At 40.5% G+C, this 25322-nt stretch overlaps 3 protein-coding genes across 4 annotated transcripts; 1 reads left to right on the top strand and 2 right to left on the bottom strand.

Moving 5' to 3' along the window:
- Positions 1-356: 356 nt before the first annotated feature.
- On the bottom strand, positions 357-15307 carry mcoln1a (mucolipin TRP cation channel 1a). The gene is made up of 14 exons (XM_070987936.1): positions 15084-15307; positions 9428-9705; positions 8695-8862; positions 7947-8103; positions 6054-6135; positions 5537-5633; positions 4829-4928; positions 4492-4598; positions 4086-4235; positions 3776-3877; positions 3461-3583; positions 2996-3202; positions 2731-2861; positions 357-2197 (listed from the first exon to the last, which is right to left on the bottom strand). Exons 1-14 carry the CDS (start codon positions 15112-15114, stop codon positions 2161-2163), a joined length of 1770 nt encoding a protein of 589 aa, XP_070844037.1. The 5' UTR covers positions 15115-15307; the 3' UTR covers positions 357-2160.
- Positions 15308-16213: 906 nt separating this feature from the next.
- Positions 16214-18244, bottom strand: trappc5 (trafficking protein particle complex subunit 5). 2 transcript variants are annotated; one of them, XR_011603413.1, is made up of 3 exons: positions 17825-18244; positions 16921-17289; positions 16214-16532 (listed from the first exon to the last, which is right to left on the bottom strand). XR_011603413.1 is itself a non-coding variant. In XM_070988950.1 (2 exons), the coding sequence occupies exons 1-2, from the start codon at positions 18092-18094 to the stop codon at positions 16993-16995; spliced, it is 567 nt and encodes a 188-aa protein (XP_070845051.1). In that variant the 5' UTR covers positions 18095-18244; the 3' UTR covers positions 16816-16992. The 2 variants fall into 2 exon arrangements, 1 of the variants encoding a protein (XP_070845051.1); XM_070988950.1 differs by lacking the exon at positions 16214-16532 and having other exon boundaries at positions 16816-17289.
- A 1806-nt stretch (positions 18245-20050) lies between these two features.
- On the top strand, positions 20051-24608 carry LOC139348664 (N-acetylmuramoyl-L-alanine amidase-like). Its single transcript, XM_070988936.1, has 5 exons — positions 20051-20123; positions 20959-21822; positions 22494-22704; positions 23768-24124; positions 24552-24608. Exons 1-4 carry the CDS (start codon positions 20051-20053, stop codon positions 24069-24071), a joined length of 1452 nt encoding a protein of 483 aa, XP_070845037.1. The 3' UTR covers positions 24072-24124; positions 24552-24608.
- Positions 24609-25322: the final 714 nt, after the last annotated feature.

Raw genomic sequence — 25322 nt, forward strand, 5'->3', positions numbered from 1 at the left:
TGAAAAAAGAATCCAGAATTGCAATTTCCTCTCTGTGTAGGCTCTGTGCTGCAGCGTCTCAGCTAAAACACGCAGGGTGTTCACAGCAGCTGTGTATGACCAAGTTGTAGATTCAAGGATTCATTTTCAAAAATCTCAAATTGTAGATTCTTTTAAATTCTCAATGTAACCTTTCTAATCAACCAACAAAGGAGAAAAATAAACTTGTTGACCTTTGGCACAGTGTTGATTGAATCTGTATGCAGACATTTGAGCTCCCCCTTGTGAAAATCTAGTGGAACTGCACCCAAAGTCACAGTAGATGAATTCAAATCATGATGCAAAATTTAAAAACACAAACAAAAAAACCCCCTATGTTTTAATATCAAAGATGAGCCACAAAACTTTAATCAATAGATTGGCAAAAATATAGGACACCAAGTAGGTGACTTCAAATGACTCATGTCTAATGTTTGCATTTTTCAATACAGTTCAAGTGCAGATCATTTGTATAAAAAAACATGATACCATCAAGATGTAGGAAAGGTACATCTGTGTAACACTAGACAATATATAGATGTATGTCAAATAATTTAAAGTTAAGGCCACTGATAAATTTGGCACGTCTGCCATCTAGATCTAAAGTCCATCAGCATATTCATCTTAAATGACACATAGCTGGCTAATTAAACAGAGTATGAGATGACTGGAAAAAATACTGTCATCGTATTAACCCACTACTACTTGGCCCAGGGATCATCTCTCCTTCACAAAAAAAATAATTTTCCTAAAAACACTGTGCAGAGTCCACACTGTGAAACTCCACTAGCTATTGTGCGTTTCATGCGATACAAAGGAAAATAAATTCAAGATCCAGTCACTGGACTACAGTTTTAGACATTGTTATGAAGACAACAAACAGACTAAAAAGCACTATGATTCAGTAAGACAGGACATCATTACAGACCTTCAAATATGCTTCTAATGTCAATAAGTGGTCGTCTTGTTATCTACCCTAAACCTCCACCTTGTACACAATTCAAGTCATTTTTCTCTTACAAGTCAGATACAGTTTGCAGACTGCCATCGTTGTACAGAGATAAAAGAAGTGGACAACAGTTCTAGCTTCTGAACAACAGATGAACTCTTTGTATCTTCACGTACTTTAGTATCATTAGCATGTAGGTCTTCAGAACAGCTTGTTGCAGCTGACTACAGACAATGTTTAGTGCTTCATTAGTGACATTACATTGATCATTACTCAGACAAATGTAATACAGCATACAATCTACTACAGCAACAAGTGCAGCAAGAACTACATAGCTTTAGCATCCACATCTGACGGTAATGTGATGCTTGGGCAGCAGAATCGCAGCTCAAGACGCTGTTTGAAAGTTTATACTGGCGGTGCAGCTCACAGGAGAGAAAACAAATCAATTTGTGGGTCTTCTGTCTGATATCTTTCTGAAAGCAATCTCCCTGATTGTCTAAAAAAGACAAACTACTATCAAGGTGGATTTCCATCATTCTGTTTGAATGTACAATGTACATGTCCCACTGAGAGCTGATATGATGGAGTATAGGGGATGTTATGGTATTTCAAAATAGAGTAGTTGGGTGGAAGAAAAAGGAAACAACTTCTCCTTTTTATGTTTTCTAAGATGTATGAAAGCATCAGTTTAAGAGCCCTGTCTTCAAGAGGTAACCTACTTTGAAATACTACAAAAGGAAAAACACAAAAATAAAAACAGTTAGCACCATGTATGCACTACTGCAGTCATAATCATGGCACCTGTACCCACTTAATATTTTCACAATAGGCCCTGTCTCTGGTTCAGCTTTGTGCTTCATTAAATACATAAGAAAAATACTGTTTTGTTTTAAAAACCAACAAAGGAAAGAGAAATGTCTGTGCTTTAGTCATCCGTGATGGTCCAGTCCTGTGTAAGGCAGAGTTTCTTGCTCATGGAGTCGAGGACGGGAAAAACAAAAGGTCAATAAGGAAAAGCGTTACATATTCCTTCTGCAGAGTGCTTGTCCAGCTAATGGTGACTCCTCCTTCACACAAGTGCTGAGGCTTGACCCAGACTCAGTATGTTGCCACAGGGACATGGGGGTCAGGAGCGTGCAGCGTATCCCTGTTGTTAGCAGGGGCGGACAGTGAGGTCACTGAGGTACACTTCAGTTCACCAGCAGGACGTCCTCATATGTCGTCGTTCTGGTGGGAAATCAAAGAAAAGTGGCTCATGTAACCATTTTCTATAGTCAGAATATTTTATATCAAATTAAATATTCTTATTTAGAGTCAAATGATGGCAGTATTTAGTGAAGCATTATTAACACATAAAACATTATGGTAGAAAACCATCGCAACATGTTGGAGTAGTATTTTTCAAACCTGGTCTTCAATGTGCTCATGCTACCTTAAAACACTTGCAAACACATGCTGTCATGTGAAAACATTCTGATCTATAAAGACTTGTTTTGATTTTGTTTTTATTATGACACAAAAAGTAGAGGTACAGACAGGAAATGACAGAGGATAAGAGAGAGGGGTGTGACATGCAACAAAGGTTCCCAGGCAACTCATCATCACCCTTTTTCCTTTGCTGCTACTGTTTGTTATCAATGAAACCATGTGTTGGTTAGACACACTGACATAGAATTAATCCACAATAATTATTCAGTCCTCATTAATTGCTCATCACAGAGATGATTGCTGCTGTTGATCTTGTCCCCCCTCCCCCTCACCTGTCACAGCAGCAGAAGAAGGAGCACGGCGAGGTCTCCAGACCCCTGAACTTCCCAGAGCTTGGTGCATCCGTACATTCTGCTATGAAGGCATGCAGGTCTGTGATGTGGATGGGCTCTTGGGTTTGATGCTGTGGAAAACAAAGAGTACACATTATTGCTATTGTTTATTATATTTTTCTCCTGTGTTCTACAGCTCTGACAGCACTCTGGCATTCAGAAAAACAGAAAGGGGAACTAGGTTTAAGTCAGCCCCATTTCCTACCTTGATGGTCTCGTAGGCTCCTGTGATGAGGGCAATGAACAATGAAAGAACCATGTAGATGAAAAGGGAGATGAAGGTGTACAAGTAAACTTGGCTGAACAGCCACACCAGAGTGCTGCTCTCCTGCATCTCCGAGAATGTCACAAACATGTCGTCCCCATTAATGAGGGAGAATAGGCACTCTGACACCATGGACAGAGAGCGGAACTGAGGGAGAAAAAACAGCCATCAATGTACACAATGTTGAATGGCAAGAACGTAAGAATGGCAAACCAACAAACACACTCCTATAAAAGGCTCTTAAAGGTGCGGTAGTTTGCCACGTCAAATTAAAAGGTGACAATGCGTCAATGTGTGTTCACAGCTTGTTTCCACTGGCCACAACAGTATGTTCTTGCAGGTTTACGTGGTTTCACTGCACCAAATGGTCACATCTGTGTATACAAGAGTTTCGTTTTTGTTCACCTTGACGTGGTATGGTCCAAGGACGATCCAGCCGCAGAAGCAGTAGCCCAGATAGATGACGGCCACGCAGCAGCAGAAGCGGATCACATTAGGGAACGCTGCTCGAAGTGTCACAATCAGGATCTATGGGAAGCATAGAGACATTAGAAGGATCAAATTACAATGTGAGAGAGAGCACAGAGATTAGATTCACGGGATTTATTACATTTCATCAACCCATTAAGAGAAGCATTTTCTCACCTTCTGACAAGTTATTAAATAAACAGCAGCTTACAACCCTATCAGCCGATGTACACCAGTGTATCTGTGACTTACATTGTACTTTTGGAAGAACGTGAGGTAGCGAATTACTCCAACCCACACCAAGAGTGTGGAGGTTCCCAACAGGATGCCACACAAGTCATACGAGGACATATTCTGTCAGGAGAAAAGAAAACATACTTTGGGTACAGGAAGCTTAATTTCACAATGAACATAAGATGACATCACTGTGTTGGTGATTAACTCATTAATGGTTTACAACAGAGATTGCTTACAGCAGCTACAGGCTAGTTGAATTCTGTGCAACTAACCACAAGTAGAAACTAAAGCAGGTATCGCCACTAAAGGGTAACACAGGACACACCTTCGACTCGATGCCGATTTTGATGATGGTGCCAGTGATGGTGAGGATGTCGCTGATGATAAGGAGGATATACCAGCCGTTAATAAACTCGAGCCGGTCAGCCCAGCACACTTTACGGTCCAGAGTTTCCTTAAAGAACTGCACAAACTCCTGATAAACACACAGCAAGAGGGGCATTAGCAAAACTAGAAGCATGAGGTGCACATGCAGTTAAATATTCATTGTCTTTGCAGTCATATACACTAAATACACACATCTATTTAAATTAAACCATCCTGAGTGTGCTAGCTATTACGGTGGAACAAGGTATTATTTTCAGGTTTTTAGTCACATTTGTCTTTTGATTTTGGCCCAAATGCTGTCATTCAAAGATATCATTGTGTCCTCTGGAACAGACTGTCTGTACCTGTTGGAGCATGATGCCTCGCAGTATGGAGCGTCCACACAGCAGCAGTGACAGCACGCACACCAGAGCCACGGCCACATCAAACGCTACACGTGTGTAGTTCTCAGCTGGAGGTGAAAAGGAGAAAGTAGAGAGGTTAGCAGTGCTTCAGTTTGATGTTGTGTTTGTATCACTACTGCGGTGTTCTTTAACACCTTTTGATACCTTTGATAGCTACTATTTCCGTGTCATCTTTCCCTTGCATACTACTGCTGCAATATTTCCTTGACTGCTATGAGTCTTATATTACTCGTTGCTCCATCCTCTTTCCCATCCATCCACTCATCTGGTGTCTCACCGTGTCCAGAGACGCTCGGGTCTACACACTGCTTTATGGTTGCCTGGTTTTCTAACCGGATCTTCACCTTCCCGCTGTGGGCCTTGTTGTCCAGGACTATCTGGAGGAGAAAGGCGATGAGCACACAATTCATATTCTTTAAAACTGTAGTATTTTAGGAAGTAAAGTCTGTATTATAAAATACAGATAGGGCCGCAGCTATCATTGAGAATACAGAGATCATGTCCTCTTTTTTACGAAATAAAATGTGAAATGTTTGCTCCAAGTGGGAGGACGAAAAAGGGGGAAAAAAAGTCAAAAAAATATTTGCAAAACTGGCCTACGTGTTGCATTAGGTGAGCAAAACTATATAATTAATACATGTCCTAGGATACAATGGATCAGTGTTGAATGTAGACTTGTGTGGTGTACTCTGGACTGATGCTGATTGACCCAAATATCTGGGTTGGAGGTGTAACTTTACCAATCAGTCCCTTTCAGGTGAGGTGATTTCTACTAAACATTTGACCACACAGCCAGTAACCTCGGCAGCAAGCTGTTGTTAAGCCCCATTATGAAGAAACAGAACAAATAACGTGCAAAAAAATGTGCAAAATCGGAGATGCCTCAAATAAGGATGCGTAATTTTCACAACAAAATAGAATAGAAAATAGAATCATCCATTACCTCTGAATCATGCATGTGTATGTCCTTGCTTTTATTGCTCACCGTTATGTAAAAAGTGTAGCAGTCTGGGATCTCATTGTTGATGATGGTCTGTATATTGATTGCCTTCAGCTGGAACTCTATGGTGACATTAATGAACCTTCAAAAGGGAAATTAGTGGCAGTTCAGAGGGGAAACAGACACAGATTGGGAGGCAGACATAGACATTTCATGTTGCCAGAATGACTGAATTGCTTACCTGTGTGTGTGAGAAATCATCAACCACAGACTCATCAGTGCACACATTCTCAATGGCCTCCATGAAGAGTGAGAGCGTGTGTGTGTGTGTGTGTGTGTGTGTGTGTGTGTGTGTGTGTGTGTGTGTGTGTGTGTGTGTGTGTGTGTGTGTGTGTGTGTGTGTGTGTGTGTTTCTACACACACCTATGTCAGCATTCCTGTATACATGCTTGAGTGCAGCAGAGATAAGTGGCTTGTTGAATGTCATCATCAGATACTACAGAGACAAATCTCACCAATGGACACCAAAGAAGGAGAAGCCATGTGAAAAATGAAGCCTTACTTGTGGAACTTGAGTGTAAAGTTCCTGTAGCTGCTGGTGAGTGGAGCTGGAGAGACGGACAGCGGGTCCACACCTACACAGTCTGAAAACAGCGGAGACAGTGTACAGTCATGTTGAGTAAACACCGGAATATTCTGAAGATGTGATCGAAGAGAGGAGGAAACACTGAATGTCCAATTTCAGGCATTTTGCTGTTCCTCTATACTCAGTACAACATTAAACAAGTAATAAGTAATCTTAATCATGAGAAGCAGCAGATCACGAAGAAGAATTTCACATACATGTAATATGAGGTGAAGAAAGATTTTAACATGAGGTTGTTTCCACTGTTGCTACTTCCTCTTAATTTGGTCAAATTTGACTCAGAAACACAGTGATATGAGGAAGTAAGAAACTCTGAGGGTTCATAACACCCTCTCTCTCTCTGAAATTGTGTACAAAGCATATAAATAATGTTACATGTAAAAAAAAAAAAAATGCTGGTGACAAAGAGTAATCATAACACTTTAACTTTTTAACCCCCCCCCCACACACACACACAATTTAGCATTTAGTTAAGCAGATATGAGGGCATTTAAAGTGTTTTTGTTACAGTACAGGTTTATCAACAAGCAGAACGTCTGTTGTTACAACTACTATATTATCATATTATACATATCTGCATACAATATAACTAAATTATAGTGTATTATAACCCATTCATTAAATGTTTATATAGTGCAATAAGTAAAAGACGATGAAAAGGACTTCAGTACCATTAACTGGAGTTCTGTACCGCATTGTAATCCCACTGTATTGCAGGCTGTATCGCCATAAAGACCACTCAGATTCACTTCTGATGCATGACTATGAAGCATCACATACTGTTTCCACAGCTCATGAAGGAACACAGAGCACCTTCAAGCAGCAGGTCAGAGTGTGCTTTCTCCCAGGGGTGCATGCACATTGTTGACATGCTAATAAAAATAATACCATTATCCACATTATTCAGTGACATTAATCTCCTAGTGTCTTGAACCATGTACATTAAATGAGTTAACCCCATCATCACTTTCTTTTCAAATAGCAATGATTGATAACCATTTCTAATTACGAGAAAACAATCCCATAACTACAAGATACTTTTTTCTCGTAATTATGAGATCCAGATCTCGTGATTATGAGGTAGTTTTGACTTTAAATGTAAAAATGACCTATAATGAACATCACAGTATATTTTCACGTCATAACTGCAGTGGAATGTGATACAAAAACCAAGACAACACTCTGGGATTGTGACTGTGTATTTTCAGGAGTTCCAGTTATTTGTAATTATTTTTAAAAAGCCTCTAAAAAAGACTTTGTTTGAGAATACTCTCAACCTCTGATATCTACTTGTGCTCGAGCCAGAGTGTAACCTCAAACATTCCTCCCACTCAGGTTTTTTTTTTTTTTTGTGCAGTGATAACAGCGGCTGCTTGTGTTGCTCCCGCAGGCAAACAACTGTCACACTGGTTAGTGTGCAGATAATTGTACTCCGCTGGACCTCTAAATACTTAAAAACAAATTATATGCAAACTATGCATGAAGCACCATTTTTAGGACAATCCATTCTTCATGTGGTCGGTCTCTGCAGCACTATCTGTACTTTTTCATGTTTGGTTTATTGTAAAAGGGAAGCGTGCACTTGTGTTTTTCAGTGACCTTGACCCAGTTATCTGCTCCTCTGGTTAATATCCAGCAATGGTATAACTAACCTTAGACCATGGTACATATCTCCTTTGATGTGTACCCACCACTATTAAATGTGGACTGCTGTTTTACAGCAACCTTCTAGCACTGTTAGCAACTCGCATCACAGGCCAGCAATATCTCCTCCACATTGTACAATGTAGTTGCAGTAGCACGGTGTACCTGTGATGATGTGAGGGTCTATGCTGAAGGTGTCATTGGCTGGGTCAATGCTTCCCTTCTTGTAATACTGTTGGCAGAGGGAGAGCGCGCTGCCATTCACACCAACACCATAGACGTATGCGTAGCGTCCCACTGTGGTCTCTGGTAAGGCCAGATACTGGGTGAGAAACAGATACGGTATTACCTTGAGCAAAGAATTTGCATCTTGTGCATCTCTTAATGGTTATATCTGTACGACTCGACTTCATAAATGTACAGAGAGAAGAAAAAGGAGTGAGGCTGCTCAGTTTCTGTTGAGCTCAGAGTTCAGACAGAGGCTGAGCTGAACACAAACAGACACAGTTAGTGGCTAGCTTACAACTAACATTTGTACAGGTGGTATAGTGATCAAATTCCTGTGAATGAAGTGAGGCTATGGGTTTCATCACTCTGTCTGGACAAACTAGGGCCTGATATATTCAAAATGACACGAAGGCACATTACTGCCTTTCTTACTCTGTTCTGACTCAGAAACTGTGGCCTCTAGCTGAGGTGCCCTAATTAGTACCCTAATAGTCTTAATTTTTTATTTTATTTTATTTTTTTATTTATTTTTATTTTTTTTCAGTAAATAATTACAAGATACTCTGTTATGTTATGTTATGTTATGTTATGTTATGTTATGTTATGTTATGTTATGTTATACTCTGTTATGATGGAAAACAGACCTTGTGCGACATGGACTTTCTTTCATTGAAGCAGGGCTTACCTGTTCCACAGTGTAGAAAATGTGGTCGTAGACATCACTCTGCCTGTAAACAGCAAAGGAGTCATCTGAAGACTCGTCATAGTCTTTCAGGAACAGGTGCTTGAAGGTCATAGTATTCTCCTCCTTGAAGGTCACCACCACCTGGTTACTGAGGCCAAACAGCACTAACTGGAGCAAAGAGGAGGAGAGTGTGGCATGTCAGGAGGAGGAGTGGTGAAAAAGAAAAACCCTGAGGCTGTATGTTCCAGGTGCACCTTAAGACCACAGGCTTTGTGTTAAAGAAGTATGCTTTAAGTTATGACTTGTCTATCACATAATCAGAACATTCTGCGTGTGTTTGCACCTCATAAATTACTGACAGATCCCACTAAGAAAGCGCAGATGAGAGTTGTTGCTATATTTCAAACAGTACAAACAGTGAAAACAAGATTTTTTTACAACCTTCAACTGTTCTACAATAACATTCTGAGCGATTATCACTAAAGATTTGTATGTATAGTTAAAGGCGCCTGTGTCATTTTTCTTGTATTTTAGGATGGCATGCACGTCATGTCGGGTAAAGACGTACACGCCACATGATTTAGGGGCTAATTTGTGCAGGAAAAGACTCTAAATCAAGAGAGTGACAGAAAACACAGATACAAAGACAAACTGTAAGTGTGGAGGCCCAAAGAAAAACAGTCTTGTGGAAAGCAACAGAAGAACATAACAAGATTTAGACATAATGATGTACCTGAGCGGTGACAATAATGATCTTGAGCAGCTGTAGGATCAGCTTATAAGGCTTGCGGCCCTTAGCGTGATATTTATCACAAGGGCTCATGAAAAAGTATTTCAGCTTCCTTCGAATGGCCTCCTCTTCCTGATCAGCCCCGACCCAATGACCTGCCGTCGCTGTGGGAAATCGATGGTTGTTGTGGTTATGACCATGACTGTTACTCTGTTGGTCATGCTCCCCGCTGCTGTCTGTGGAGCCATAGCGAGTCACCGGGCAGGACAGGCCTTCTCGTTCTGAAAGAAAAAAATAAGGAAGAGAATATGGATATGCATTCAATATGGGTAGTTTTGCAGAGACTCTGGTCAATAGAACATGCTTCTAATTCTTCATTCACAAAAACCACCATGTGTAGTATTCTACAAACAATAACCACAGAAAGTTAGTCTAAGTCAGCTTCACTGTCTTCCCTCACCATTATGACTGGCGTCTTAATGGTTTCACTTCATTAGGGCTATTATTTGGCAGTTTTGTGACTCAGTATCGCCTTCCTGCTTTTCCCCCAGAAATTGTTAAAAGGTGGTCAATCACCTTGATCAGCTTGACTTTATGTTTTGTTTATTTGCTGACTGGCAAATGTTAGTGTGTTAATATGCTAAACTAAGATGGTGAACATTGTAAACATTGCACCCGCTGAATATCAGCACATTAACATGGTCATTGTCAGCATGTTAGCATGCTCGTGTATTTAGCTCAAACCACTGCTGTGTTTACGTACAGCCTCACAGAGCTGCTGACATGTCTTCAGTTTTGTTTATTTTATGTGAGTGGTTAGCTGGACTTTGTTTTGGGCGAGGTGACACACACCTGCTATAAAACATAAAGGGAAACCCTGGCTCATTTTCTGCATAGGAAGCAGCACAACACACACTCAAAATGCTGAAGTTTTGCGTCGCAATGCAAGAGACTGAACAAAAAATGGCAAAAAAAAAAAAGCTTGTTAACTGTCTGCAGTCGGGAGGAGCCGAGTCGTCTCATGGTGGAAATGGTGGAACATTAGCTATTGCTTTAAATCTACAGTGATAGATTTAAAGTCATAGCTACAAGCAACATGACTAACACCTGTTGAATCAGCGCTAACGGTTTCATATAAGTCAACTGAACAGAAATAATGTACTCTGTCTTGTTTCGAGACGATCCGCGTGTTTAGTGGTGTTTCACCGGACCTTTGCGAGTGGTTAACTTAGCAAACAACGGTAACGTAATGTCAACATTCAGCGTCACGGTGCTGAATGTTTGTTGCTCTGTTAATCCACAGGAAAATAAAAGCTACAATAGTCATCCCAGAGCACTTGGTACCAACTACTAACAAGAAAGTTGTACTCCTCCATACCTTTGTCTGTTTTCATTTGTTTTCTAGGGTAAAACAACATCTGAATGAGCAGGTAGTTGTTTTATCTACTGTCTCAATGGCAGCAAAACTTTGAGTTTTGCTCCTCTTCATAAAGTAAGGGTCACATCCAACATGTGATCTGATTTTCTGTTTGTACCTTTCTCTCATAATTTCATTTAAACCAGCCCAGTAAGAATTTTCCTTCATCTCATCAACTGCAGTTTTCACTTCTGGCCCTCTGACTGAATTTAACCTCACATGACTGCAAACAACCCTTTTGTGCAGTCCAACAGTTGTGGCTATAACAACTAGCTGAGAGGGAAAGCAACAATCACGTGAATTGAGCTGGTTTTCCAAAGTGCTGAGGCCAAGTCTACTCATTTCTTGCAAAACCTGATTCCACCATCAACTCACTGACATTGCCTACTTCCAGTGACAGCATCCTGTCAGTGTCACACATGTGCCTAAGCCTGAACGGTCTGTCATCAGCTTTTACTGTTTCCCCTCACTCTGATACCTGCACTTTGTGTCTTGGTGTGTACGGCTTTACTCCTCTGTACCCTCTGGCACTTTGAACATGCGATCATTTTGGCTTCACATGTGATTTAACCCTTCTCACTCCAAAGCTACAGGTATTAGAGGAAATAAATGTTGCTGTGGGTCCTCCAAAGTATACAGGACACAACAAGAGCCTATATTTGATTTGTTTTTATAGTGTTAGAGCATTACTGTTAAGTTTAGAGGAGTCAGTCCTTCGTTCTAAAAGTGCTGAATGAGCCAAAACAAAAAGGACACAAACCTGACAATTACAATGCCAGGATTTTTTATAAATATCCCTAAAAAACAGACAGAAAATCCTGCACAGAACCCTCCAAAACAGAGACAGATAGAATTACTCCATAGAAAACAACAGAAAAATGGAAACAATGAGTTGATGTGTCATGTCTTTGTGGTAGGAACCAACCAAATTGTAGGAAAGTCACAAATCACAAAGTAGGATAATCACACTTAATACTTGTCACATGCTCTTAGCTGGCTAGACCTGGCTGCTTCAAAGAAAAAACCAAGAATGGGGTCACTCAGTTTACATTCAGGGAAATGACTCGCTGGGCTGACAACAAACTCAAATTGGTCATGGTGGTTGTTGTAGAGCATTTGGTCACTGTTCCGACAGACACGAGGACCTTATTTAAGTATTACTATGTGATCACAGTCAGCATGCGCAAGGTCAGATAAACTACTGAGTCAGGACGAATGCAAGCTCAACTGACACAATCAGTCAGCAGAGCAAATCACTAGCTTTAGCAAAGCTGTCTAATGGAAATGAGAAGTGAAACAAGGAAAAAAAAAAACACCAGCAGTGTTCCATATCAACCAGCACTGACTGTAAACATGATGAAAGTTTAACAGAATGACATTACACAGAAAACTTAGGGAGTAGCATAACTCCAAATTCTTGTCATGTGTTACAGAGCACTGCAATCAGTCTACTACAAAAATGGTGTTTGTTCCAGTTTACCTACATGACACAATCTTTACATTCATTTCTTTACATGTAGTTTGTATGGGTACTGGAAGGAAAGGAGGTAATTCTTTATATGAGTAACCATCTATGACAGTACTGTAAACAAACCGGTAGCCTCACTCAAATTGATTTATCCCACTCCTGCTTCATGAGACTCGCCTAGAAAATACCTCATGTCTCGTGCGTATTTAAAGACAAGTCAGTCTGCTGGGAATGATTCCAATCCTACATTTTGCATTTGCTCATTTTTGTGAAAAAGAAGAAACAGAGGCTCATATTCTGAATATGATTAGTTGACAAATGCAGATTTCCCATCTCTAAACTTTTCAATTATGAATTTGAAAATGCCTTAAAAGCGCACTGCATTGATTTAGCATTAGAGTCCTATAACACTGATGGAACCATGATGGACAGATTAAAAACAGATCAAAATCGATGCAGCAGAAAGAGAGAAAGTCCACTTTGTCTGTGAAGATTCTCAGTCATTCAGGTCACTGTTATCCAAGGAGGGCTGGATCTGGATCTAGGTCTAAGTTTACTGTGCATAACTAAGTCATAACCTGAGGTTTTATTACAGTCATATTTAGCCACCTTCAGTAAACCAAATCCACATTCATAGGGATCAGTTCCTACATTATCACACACCTGAGAGCGACAGCATCTCAATGAACTCTGCTACAACCGCGGAAGGCGAGGTGACCTGGCCCTGACAAGGGTTGCGTGCATTGGTGAGAAGAATGAAAAACAGACGAAAGAATCCAACTACTTCACATTTCATGCAGACAGACAACAGACAGCAGACCAAGAGCACAAATATCTTTGATCAGAGGAGTGTGTCGACTGTCACGCAGATAGCGATCACACAAACAAAAGTGGGTGCAGGCCATTGACCGTGCCACCAGATCTGACACACACTGAGTTAATCCTTGAAAATATCTGGCTCTTCCGGTTCATGGCTGCCAGTGCAGTGCTGGCAGAGACTCAAATGTCGCTACATGTCTGTCAATCAAAACCCTTACTGTAACAGGAAATCTGTCAACAACTTGGTATCTGTGCCTAGATCTAGTCTGGCAGTCCACAGCCAGAGGCCACCCACAGGTTGAGAGTCCAAAACGTCCACTTAAACCGCAGTTAAAGGAAGTACCTCACAGAAAAAGATGATATGCTGATTAACAGGCTCTGGGTTATTTGTCGGTTGAATGTGATACTTTTTATGCACCATGTCCTTCTTTTGCAGCAATGTGCTTAATTTCACTTCACCATGAGCACTTAAAGCTGTAATTAGATTAAACACAAGAGTTATTATCAGGGGAAGAAAAAAAAGGCCTGATAATTTGGCCTTAAATGGTCAGTGTACCCACATTACCAAATAAAACATATCAAAACCAGTATTTCCTTTCTTAATCCCTTTGGCAGTACTTAGTTAGTGCACATAATTTGGGATTTATGTGCAGACATTTAGAGATATGCACCTCTGAAACTTCTGCTGCCACCACATTACCATGGAGGTAAAGTACTAACATTTCACATGCATAGATAGATACCACTAGGGATGGGCAGAAAGAAATCTTTTTGTAATTTGGGTGAACTGATGCGTTAACTTGAAGCTTACTGAACACATAATGTGTGTGATGCTACACAGGCCTTAGTCTGTGTGTGTGGCTCATAGCTCCTTAAAGCAGACCAGGAAAACACAAGTTGCTATTAAACTATCTTAAAAATGTTGACATAAATATTGTAACTCAGGGTCTACGTACTAGCTTTTTTCACACTGCAGAGCAAGACTATAATGAGTGGAGCCTTACTTCATCCAACCCACATCAATTAACTCTCAAAAAACTGCAGACTCAACCATGCGTAAGAGGAGCTTATGAAGCGGTGTTGGACCCGTTATTATGCATGATGGAGCTGGGCCGTTTAGATGCACTAGACTTAATAGATTTGATGAAAGGGGGGCTGGTGGTGATGATGGAAGATCTGGGTCTTAATGGCCAGACAGTCTTAACAACAGTCTCCCACAGTCACCGAAACCTCTGAAACTGGGTCAAGATGCAGGCCCACAGTCTGCACTAACATTAGGTCAGCTGATTTCATTTAAAGGTGCATTCTATTAATCATTGTTCACTATACGTGCAGTGGAAGGTAAACCACCCTAAACACATACAACTAGGGCTGCAACTAACAATTATTTTCAATTTCTAATAATAAGTTTTCATGGAACTATGTGCAAGATTAAACAACAAATCATTTAGTCTAAAAATCTCAGAAAATCGTGCAAAACGGTCATCACAAGTTCAAAGGAACCAAAGTCATGTTCTTAAATATCATTCTTTGTTGGACACTGTCCAAAACCCAAAGGAAATGATTATAGTGTTATTAAAATGGACACATAACTGATTGTCAAAGAAATTTCTACTTTGAAAACAAAAATTAAGCTACAGAGCCATCACAGCAGCAAAAGGCTGATGTTGACAGAGCACTTGGGAAAAGCACACTTGATGATAATGACTTAGTTACTGTACCTCATGTGTCCAGAGGATGACAGGACAGAAACACAGCTGAAGTTACCGTAATGTTGTTGGTGTCTCAACAACAACAACTTACATTAAGGTACATTTAAGACACCAGAAGACATCTCTAAAACTAGCTTGCATTCCGGAGAGAAACAACAAAACTGTCTATCTTTACTCGTAAAAATGAGTCAAATGGGTCATGAGTAACGTTTAAAGTTAAATTTAAATCGTAACCACCGTTACCTGAGGAGTCCTGGTGTTCCGTCGCCGCCATGTTTATTAACCGTTTATAAAAACAATAAATATGTAAATCATGAAGCTAAAGTTTGGAGTAGCAAACTGTGTATTTGTTTTGCTATTTTACTGTGCTAGTAAATGTTTACAGCTCTGACAACACTCAGCTGACCTGAAGCTGCTGCCTAGCGCACTGCTCTGCTGCTGTTTGCTGACTTTCTTCCTGTCTCTCTGGTCATGTGACTGACACCACGTGATGACGCCACTCACAGCTCTGTGCTCGTGTGCACAATTCACAGCACACTTATTGTACAAATTTCATCCCGTGCAAGGCATGACTCACAGCGTAACTAATTTGATTTTTTTTTTTTTTTTTGTACAATTAAAGATCCCTAAATTATCCACCATTATTTTGTGTGGACTGAAGCCTTAAATGTGAATATTTTCTTTACTCCACTACGACAGTAAACTAAATATCTTTGGATTGTGGACAAAACAGGACATTTGAGGGCATCGTGATGGGCCATGGGGAACACTGATTGACATTTCTCATCATTTTCTGACATTTTATAGAACAAACAACTAATCAATTAATTAAGAAAATAAGTGACATACCCGTTGCTGTTTGCATAACTCCTCTTTAAAAAGTAATCTAAATTATACTAAATTTTGGTCTATAAGTACCCTCAGGGTCACTGGTGGACTCAATCATAAAATAAATAATTTCTCTTAGAATCAAAAACCTAGACAAAGCAGCCTCGGCAGTGCTCAAAGCTGATCTCTTACATTTGCTTTGATGTAAGTGAGGCAGTAGAAATGTTAGAAACATAATTTCGACTGAGCCCTACCAGAGTCTGCGATTTAAATTAAGTTTTATGAAGATGGTATTCATTGCATTACATTGTTTCTGTTTGTCACTGATTGAAAAGGCAACATCAAAAGATGAATAATTTGCCTTTGCTACAAGTCCTCTCTTCTGATCTTCTTAAACTCATGTAACAGACAAATTGGATGCAGCTGCTGAATTTAAAGGAACACCAATGTTACTGTCTGCATTTCTCATTTCCAAGTAGATCTGTAGTCTGTCTGAAGTGGAAGGCTTCAGACAGACTGCATTTATAACAGCATTTATAATACAGTAGCAAGCAGCAGTTTCTCTTTGTTTTTGGTCCCAATGAACATTCAACACTAAGATATTGATTTGAACACAAAAACTTATTTGCAAATCAAAAAAGTATATAGTGTCTGACGTCTGCAGATATTTTTGTTTAATTGGCCTTCTGAGCACAGATATCAGTCAATGCCAATTATCTCACAGGGCCACATATGGGCCTGATGAATCGGTCGACCATGACTCAGACACAGGAGCAGTCTCTTGTTTTTTTCTTCTCTTGGACAGATGACTCACCTTCCCTCCCTCCCTGCTTTCCCAATACACTATTTTCCATTTGCAGCATCCTATGCTGTAAAAAATAAAATTGAAAAAGTGTTAACACTGTTAAAATACCGTTCCCCACTTTTTTCCACAGAGTTCAAGAAAAATATATTTATTCAGAAACCATCTCATCGTATTTACATTTTACCAAGCAAAATACAGGTCTAAACATTGTTTTGCATAAAAGCACATTCCAACTATAAGACTTTAATTGCAGGCTTAATACGTGACACAAGTAAAGCTGCCCCACCACTGGGATACATCCACATGTTGTGGTCATCCCACAATACAAACATGTGCAGACAGTCTGAGAGGGACACAGCTAATACCCCATCAGGCCTGTCGATACACATGCAGTCACACGTTTTATCTGACTAACATAACATGGGGAAATGGAAGATTTTCCATCACCTGTTTGGCTTGGAAATCATTGGTGTCAGCCTGATACCCTGTAAAAAAAACAACAACAACCTTGTCCCTCCCCTATCTGCCTTCCAGAGCTTTGTCTCTGGCGATCACCGCCTCACTGAACTTGATCATGAGTGTGGTGCCCTTGTGCCAGTGGACGGTGACTTTGGCAGGGAAGCCACTGTGAGTGAGGATGGCCTCTACGATCCCTCCGGTGAAGGCTGCACAGTTCAAGGTGCTGTTCTCCTTAGGAACAGAGATGTACGTGTTGACGAGCGGCTCTTTTTCGATGATGTAGTAGGTCTTATCATCATCGTTGGCCTGCTCCAGCTTGTCTGCCTCCTTGCCAAACAAGGCTCTCCACACAGATACCTGTGGAGCACAAAGCAAATGATTATTTCATATTTTACCTATTTCTCACTTTGTTTCACCAATTTTCAGCCAATCAAATAAGTGGTAGATTTGCAGGTATCATTTAATGTGATCACATAGCTTTACATCCACATGCATGATACACAACATTGTAAAACAGCTGTGAAATGTTGTATTATGCTGTTGCTTAGTTTGACATTTCCTTCGTTCACACATTCAAAGCAGCAATTTCTATTGGAAAAGTGTGTAACATTAGGAGAAATGAAAACCCGGAGATTCCTTGTGCGAGTACACAAAGTATCAGAATCAGCTTTACTGACCAATAAAGCAGATATTTTGACATGTCATAGCAGAAATAACATACAGCTGTGATCACATTATGTGGGGCGCATTCCACTCAGGTGTGCCATTTCAGCGCACCATGAAGGCCACTGCGTTTTTTGAACAGTCCTGTTTGTTAATGGCGCAGAGCCATCATTTTCAGTGCCGCTTCCACCTGTGTTTTTCCTGCTCAGGTCAGTCAGTGAGTGTGTACCTTGATGAACAGCAGTATGTTCAGTACTTTGGTCTCTCTCTTGCCGTTCTTCTCCCTCAGAACCAGCACGTCCAGCAGGCTGGCTCCCACCCGCTGACCCAATTGGGACAGGCGAGCCTGCAGCTCGGACACCGAGTACACCCGGCTCTGGCAGTACTGCACCACCTCCGAGAACAGCAGGGCGAAGGCGCTCACACTCACCTCGGTTTTGGGTCGGCTCAGTGGCCGCTCCAAAATAGCAGACTTTCCTCGAGTGAATCGAGTCTCCATTATTGATTAAATAACAGCTGCAGCGGGGCAGGGAGACAGACGGAAGTAAAATTAGAGGCTGCAAACACAAACTGCTGGTCTTCAGGCTAACAGGCTAATGCTAACCGGACCAAACTACTGCAGTACCGCGACGAACAGAAAAATTAGATGAGCTTCACGTCAGTCATGTCTTCATGTCATGACATTCTGTCCTATGTCAGGAATAATTTTCATTTTCACAAAAAGATACTCAAACTAAAATAACAATTCACACGACCACTTGCTGCACCTGCTGCTGCTGCTGCTGCTGCTGCTGCTGCTGCTGCTGCTGTTGTTGTTGTTGTTCGGATAAATCTTGTTCCTAGTGTACAACGTACGGTGGCCGACAAGGGCAAACGTGCCGCAAACGGCAAAACGCTGCAAACGCAGGAATGATGCAAAGTCAACCACACACACAAACACATAAATCAAGTCAACAAGCTTCTGCTTTGTTTCTGAGATTACAGTAATTTTCTCTTGCAGCGTTTTCCTTTTTGCTGTTTTATGTGTTTGCTGCGTTTTGCCGTTGCGGCGCGTTTGCCCTTGTCGGCCACCGTAGTATTTTGACTAAATTGCAGTTAAAAAAAATGGATGTTAATAAGTCATACATAAACTATGTCAATATTTTCATTTTGTATGTCATTTTTGCTGTCTTAGATTTGAAATAATTTTAATTTACCATGAGTATTTTTATTTTTTCATCGTTCCTAATATACTATTTATTCATTGATCCCTAGATGGGAAATTTAGGTGTTGCAGCAGCATAAGGATATATCTTTTAAAAAACCCAATAATAAAATCTGAAGTATGTAAAATAAAAATAGGAATTAAGAAAAAAAAAAAAATAGAACCAAGAACAATTAAAAGGCAAGTGGTATACATACAGTACCCATGACCAGCGTTATGTTTAGTCTGTTAGTGTCAGTACCATATCAAGCAAATGTGTGTGTGTACTGTTCTAAATAATCTTTGTGTATTAATATACTCTTAATGTTAGCACAAGTTTTAACACAAATATTGTATTATGTACAAACTATAACAAGACAATCATTCAGAAGTTTGAAATTAAAATGCTACTTCATGATTATGTCCCTTGTGATGCATAAAACTGTGATTGAAGCATAAAATCACAAAGAAGGTGATATTTTCTTGATTTTGGGACAAACTGATGTGACTGTATATCCCCCAGCGATAGTTAACACCAGTTTTGCATAGATTCATTTTGACAGTACCTCCAATGACAAATCAGGACAAAAACAGAACAGTTGTTGTTTTTAATCATTTCCCAGCATTAAGGGTTCCTTTAGTGGACTGTTTATGTGATCACCAGTGACTAAAATGTGTCATGACACTACTGGTGAGTACACAACAGGCACACACATCACATGAGACGGTAAACATTAGCCACAAATCTTTCACTTCAGCGAGTGTATTGAATGACAGACTGTATACAAAAGAAGCTATACAAAGCTGTATAATATATGGAGAAAGAGTGACACAACCCAATATAATTTGAAAAAACACTAATTTGTAATCTGTAATAAACTTGATCTGGTGGCTCAGACTTTGTTTTGCTCCTGTCACACTTTATCTTACTGTAGGCTAAATCAATATCTGGCGTCATCAGTGTACAAAGTGTACTCTTCCTTATTGGGACACAACATTGCAGTCATGCACATTCACAAATACACCTACACTTCTCTCAGACGTTGTTGGGAGCACAATTGTGCTATTCAGTTTACTTCATTGCAAAGCCTGCATGTTGAGGGTCATTGTGGAGATTCCTTCATATCTCACTGTTTAGGTTGTTTTTTTATTCTAATTTTAATTTTTAATTTTAATTTTTTTTGTTCATTTGGTTTGGAGGAAGCTAAATTCTGTTTGGTTTTTTTTTGGTTGTTTTTTTTTTTTTTTTAGGTTGTAACCAGGAGATGCAACATGACTTTATTTGGACTATCGTTTTTTGTTCTGTCTTTATCCTATTTCTTTCCCATTCACAGCAGGCTGGTAGGTAAGTTCAGTTATTCAAAATATGTAAACATTTGTGCTATCTTCCCTTATAAGGCTACCTGGTTTGATAAGGAAAATATTCTCTCTAGTAAACCTGTCATGTTTTGGTTCACTAATTACCTGAACTCTGTAATCTTTAATTTGAGGAAGTGCATGTTTTCAGTGCTTACCCCCCATTTTATTATTCAAATACTGAATACTTAATTTTCTGAATATAAATCAAAAAGCAAATAATTTTCACAGAATCACTCACCACACATACAGATATTAAGAAATACCTACATTCATCCCCATGTATAAACATCGCATGATATCAAAGAGACAAAAACATAGAGGAGAGAGAAGATGCCTTGTCCTGAAAATGACATTTGATCACATTAAAGTGGCAAAACCCTCCAGCAGCTGTAGGAGTTATGACAATAAATCTGGTGGAGGTAGTGTGAGATTGTTACAGAGCGACCAAGTCAGTCTCGGGAAGAGGTTGGCATGGGCAGGTGGGTCAACAAAACATTGGACTTTAGCACAGGAGACCGCTGTGACCATGATCCTTCCATAGTCTTCACTGCGTGTTTGTCATTGTCCCCTAACCTTAACAAAGTAATGAACATCTGAACCATGTTGTCCTAAATTGAACCAGAAGCTATTTCAAACCAAATTATGATTTTTCCTGAGACATAACCAATTTGCTTTTGTGCTTAAATCAAATCAAACCTTAAGTTGTCTTTTATAATGCTGTTTAGACCACTGCACGGCTGTCATTTGAAGCAAAAGAGTTCATTCACTCACTCATTATTGCGCTACAATGTTCCTCACTTCTTTTATTGTTCATTTGTCAGGTGTCCACCTGCGCAACATGGACAGCTTCATCCGAGCCGTGCAGCAGGTTGAAGACTCTAACCCAGGTCTGTGCCCCCTGGCTCTCGTCAGGGCCCTGCGGAGGACCGCTGGCCATGACGATGCGATGACCATCCATTTCTTGGGTGCATCAAATAATCTCAGTGATGCTGAGGTCCTAGAGACAGCCATTCTCAATGCCTCATCCTTTAGCTTTTTTGACAAGGCCATCCACCACATTGTGACGGATCACGGAGAGGAACGAGGTGTGGTCCTCACTCCAGACGGCACCACGGTAGCTCTTGCACCCTTGCTGCTAGGAATCGAATCAGGCCTGAAAGCCAAGCTGGAGGGCACCCCAGCTGTTGGGATTTTCCCTCTCACTTTAGGCAGGACATTGGGTCTGACCTTCCTCAGCCTCCAGGACTTCCCGCCATCTTATCGCCTGGGGCCTAATGGGTGCTGGGACAACGTGGAGCACCCTAAGGTGTTCAAGCTATCTCGGCCTGCCACTCTGGCTACTGATGCTGTTATTAATGGGGGTATGGATGGAGTCATACTGGGCACAGACCTCAGCAACCTACCTGCACATAAGCAGCCGCAGGCCCTCAGTGAGACTCTGAAAGGGTACTATAGATTTATCCTGCATGAGGGGCAGGGTCTAGATGCTGTGACCAGCCATGTTAGCCCGAGGCGAAGGGAGATCTCTAGATCCATTCTGGAGCCACTTGATGCACTTCACAGCCAGGTGATGGAGACACTAGCACTCGTCTGGAAGTTGGAGAAAACGGAATGGATTGCTCTGGACACCGGGATTGGGAAGGCGGTGAAGGATGGATTGCAGACATTTGTGCACAAATACTGGGGTGAGCTATGAAATTATCAAAAAAGTGTACTTGGGCGCAAGATAGGGCAGCAGCTAATGATTGTCCTCATTATTGATCAAACTGCAAATATTTTTTCAATTAATTGATTATTTGTTTGGTCTGTAAAATGCTGACAAATTGTAAAAAATGTCTATCATAAATTCCCAAAAGCAATGTTGAGTTATTACATAATCAAAAACCTAAAAATATTAAGTTTGCTATCAGAGAAGAGTATGACTATGACTATACTATGATGACTACTGAATATAACTGAATAATATTCACATTTAAGAAGCTGGGACTTTCTGATTTTTTGCCATTTTTTTCCAGAAATTGCTCAAATGATATAAGTTATCGGAATTGCTGCAAAGTTATTTTCTGTCAATCAGCCAATGAATTGACTAATTGTTGCAGATTGTTATTATTATTATAATATTTTACATAAATACATTACATAAACACACAATTTTGAAAAGGACCCCTGATGAGTAACCTCACATCAGACTGATTAAGTGATGTTAGATGTGCTGAAACAGAGGAGTACATTTCTACATTACTCTAGTCTTAGATCTCTGTTTTTGAGAGTTAAATATAGGCTTGTAGGAATTACTTAGCAACATCTGCAATGGTTTAAGCATCCTAACCCTCATCGTCCTACCTCCTCTCCTCAGACTGTCCTCAAATCATCTCTCGTTGCCAGTGGGGGGCAAAAGCCTCCAGGGGTACGCCTATCCCACTGTCGCTACCCCTCCAGTTTCTCTATGTTCACCACACCTATGAGCCATCCTCACCCTGTTTATCCTTCCCGAACTGCTCTCGCAACATGAGATCTATGCAGCGTTTCCACCAGGAAGATCGTGGCTGGGGTGACATAGGATACAGGTACGCAACCTTTAAAGGAATAGTTTGACATCTTGGCAAATACACTGATCTGTAGTCTTGATGAGGGTTAACTGAGAAGATTGATATTAAGTATTAAACATTAAGTATGGAAAAAGGGGGTGATTAGCCTAGCTTAGCATAAAGACTGGAAGCAAGGGGAAAGAGCTAGCCTGGCTCTGCCTAGATTTCAACAATCAACATACCAGTACCTGGCGGCATGGTGGCGCAGCAGGTAGTGCGTGTGCTTCACATCAAGAAGCTCGCCAGTTCGATCCCTGGGTCAGGCGGGGCCTTTCTGCGTGAAGTTTGCATGTTCTACCCGTGCATGTGTGGGCTCTCTCTGGGCACTCCGGCTTCCTCCCACAGCTCATTAGGTTAATTGGTGACTCTAAATTGCCCTTGGCGTGAGTGTGAATGGTTGTCTGTCTTTGTCCGTTGCCCTGCAATCGACTAGCGACCGGTTCAGGGTGTACCCCGTCTTTCGCCCAATGACAGCTGGGATAGGCTCCATCCCCCTGGCAACCCCAAAAGGGATAGTCGGATATAGACAATGGATGGATACCAGTACCTCTAATGCTAACAGTTTAGTTTTCTGGCAAGTTAAATGTTGTAACTAATGCTGGGTAGATGGACGACCTATTGACTGTGTTTCTCCCTCTAAAGCTTGCACACTTTTAGAGATGCTGGTGGGTGGATTCCAGCCATGCCAGCTGTTCGTCCCTGCTTCAAGGCTTTATGCTAAGCGAGGCTAATCACCGTCTGTCTCCAGCTCCATAATCAACGCACAGTTATGACAGCACTATCAACGTATTTATCCTCTCATCTAAAATCCATATACACTGAAAGTTAGTGGGAATATTTGTAAGAATTCTGCTGATTACATGTCTTATTGCACACAAGCACTTGTTGACAATGTATGACAGATAATCTTGCAGATCTTGCATTGTTTGTGCCTTAACATCATGCTCTAGTTTTTGCATTTACAGTATGTTAAGTTTATTTCAGGTCAGTTACTGTACACTGCATTTATTAATCATGCTCTGTACTGCCTTTGCTCTGTCAGCTTTGTGGTCGGCTCTGACGGCTACATCTATGAAGGCAGAGGTTGGCACCAGCTCGGCACACACACCAGGGGGCACAATGACATAGGGTACGGCGTGTCAATCATTGGTAACTACACTGCTACCCTGCCATCTCGCCATGCCATGGACCTGTTGCGCCATCGACTAGTCCAATGTGGAGTAGATGGAGGAAGACTGGCTGCCAACTTCACCATCCACGGCCACAGACAGGTGGTGAATTACACCACCTGCCCTGGAGATGCCTTCTTTTCAGAAATAAGAGGCTGGGAACACTTCAGGGAATGACAGGACCCCCACTGCCACTATGAGATTCTTGAACATCATTAATGGATCTTCAGGTATGATAATTGTCAGTACTGTTTGTTTTTCTTGATTTTTTAAATAGTTTCACTGTATGAAACGAGTCAATCCTCCATACTTTGGACTAGTTTATCATTTTAATGGCAATGACTCAGTTGAAAATGTGATTATTGTTCTGTTGTATTATTGCAATTATTTGATTTTATTTGTAATTATTCTGGTGGGCATTTAACGTGTAATATTCGCTAACTGGGGCCTTTTACAAACCTATCCATTAATCAGTATATGTCTGATCATGTTAATGGTTGCGTAGTGTCAGGCATGTTAGAATATTAATACTAACAGAGTTTCCCTACAGGAGTATGACGAACTTTGTTCTTTAAATCAAAACGTTTGAAGAAAGATGACAAAAATGTCACTTTTATGTCCTGTTTTACATTAAATTCTCCAATTTTTATTTGACAGGAAACAAGCTCTCCAAAAGCAGAAGAATAACGAGAATGGCCAACTGTAATAAATGTGATAGTTTCTAATACCTGTCTCGTTCATTTGCATCAAGTCATTCATAGGCAGGATTCAATGTACATCTGGCCCAGATGAAACAAACACACAGAGACCTTTTTCTGCCTTCAACAAACATTTTTCAATATTGGCTTTGATTCAACGTCTGGAGTGATTGCTTTACCCCAGCATTAACTTTACAAAGTAAACTATGACCCTTAGAATGACTGACATTTAACTTTTTTTTTTTTTCTTTGTGAATGAGTAACTTTATATTCACAGAAGAAATGTCTCACTTGCTAATTTTGTCATAACTTGAAGGCATTTTATGACCGATAATTAATCAGTTGATCCAAACTTAGAATAGTCTTTAATGTTTTATATTTGAAGCATACAATACATTTTTCTTAATCATACAATACCACCACTCCCTGCTGAATGCAAAAGGCATTTTAGTGGATATTGCTGTGAGCTGTTGAGCAGAATCAATGCAGCTAATTTGGAAAGTGACTTTCAACAGTAGCAAATGAATGTTATTGTAGAAACCTGGCTGGGTGTTGTGTCAGACTGTGATATGTTATTGTCCTCACTGAGGTAATTTGACAGCTAAAGAACATGGAGAAAACACAATCTAAAAGTATTACAGTCCAAACAGCTTGGGCTTAAATGGTTTTATCTGGTGAATGATTTCATCAAACATGTCTGCTGTGTCTACTCACAAATAGGAAAGAGGGC

The sequence above is a fragment of the Chaetodon trifascialis genome, chromosome 2, assembly GCF_039877785.1.
Source record: "Chaetodon trifascialis isolate fChaTrf1 chromosome 2, fChaTrf1.hap1, whole genome shotgun sequence".
Classification (NCBI taxonomy): domain Eukaryota; kingdom Metazoa; phylum Chordata; class Actinopteri; order Chaetodontiformes; family Chaetodontidae; genus Chaetodon; species Chaetodon trifascialis.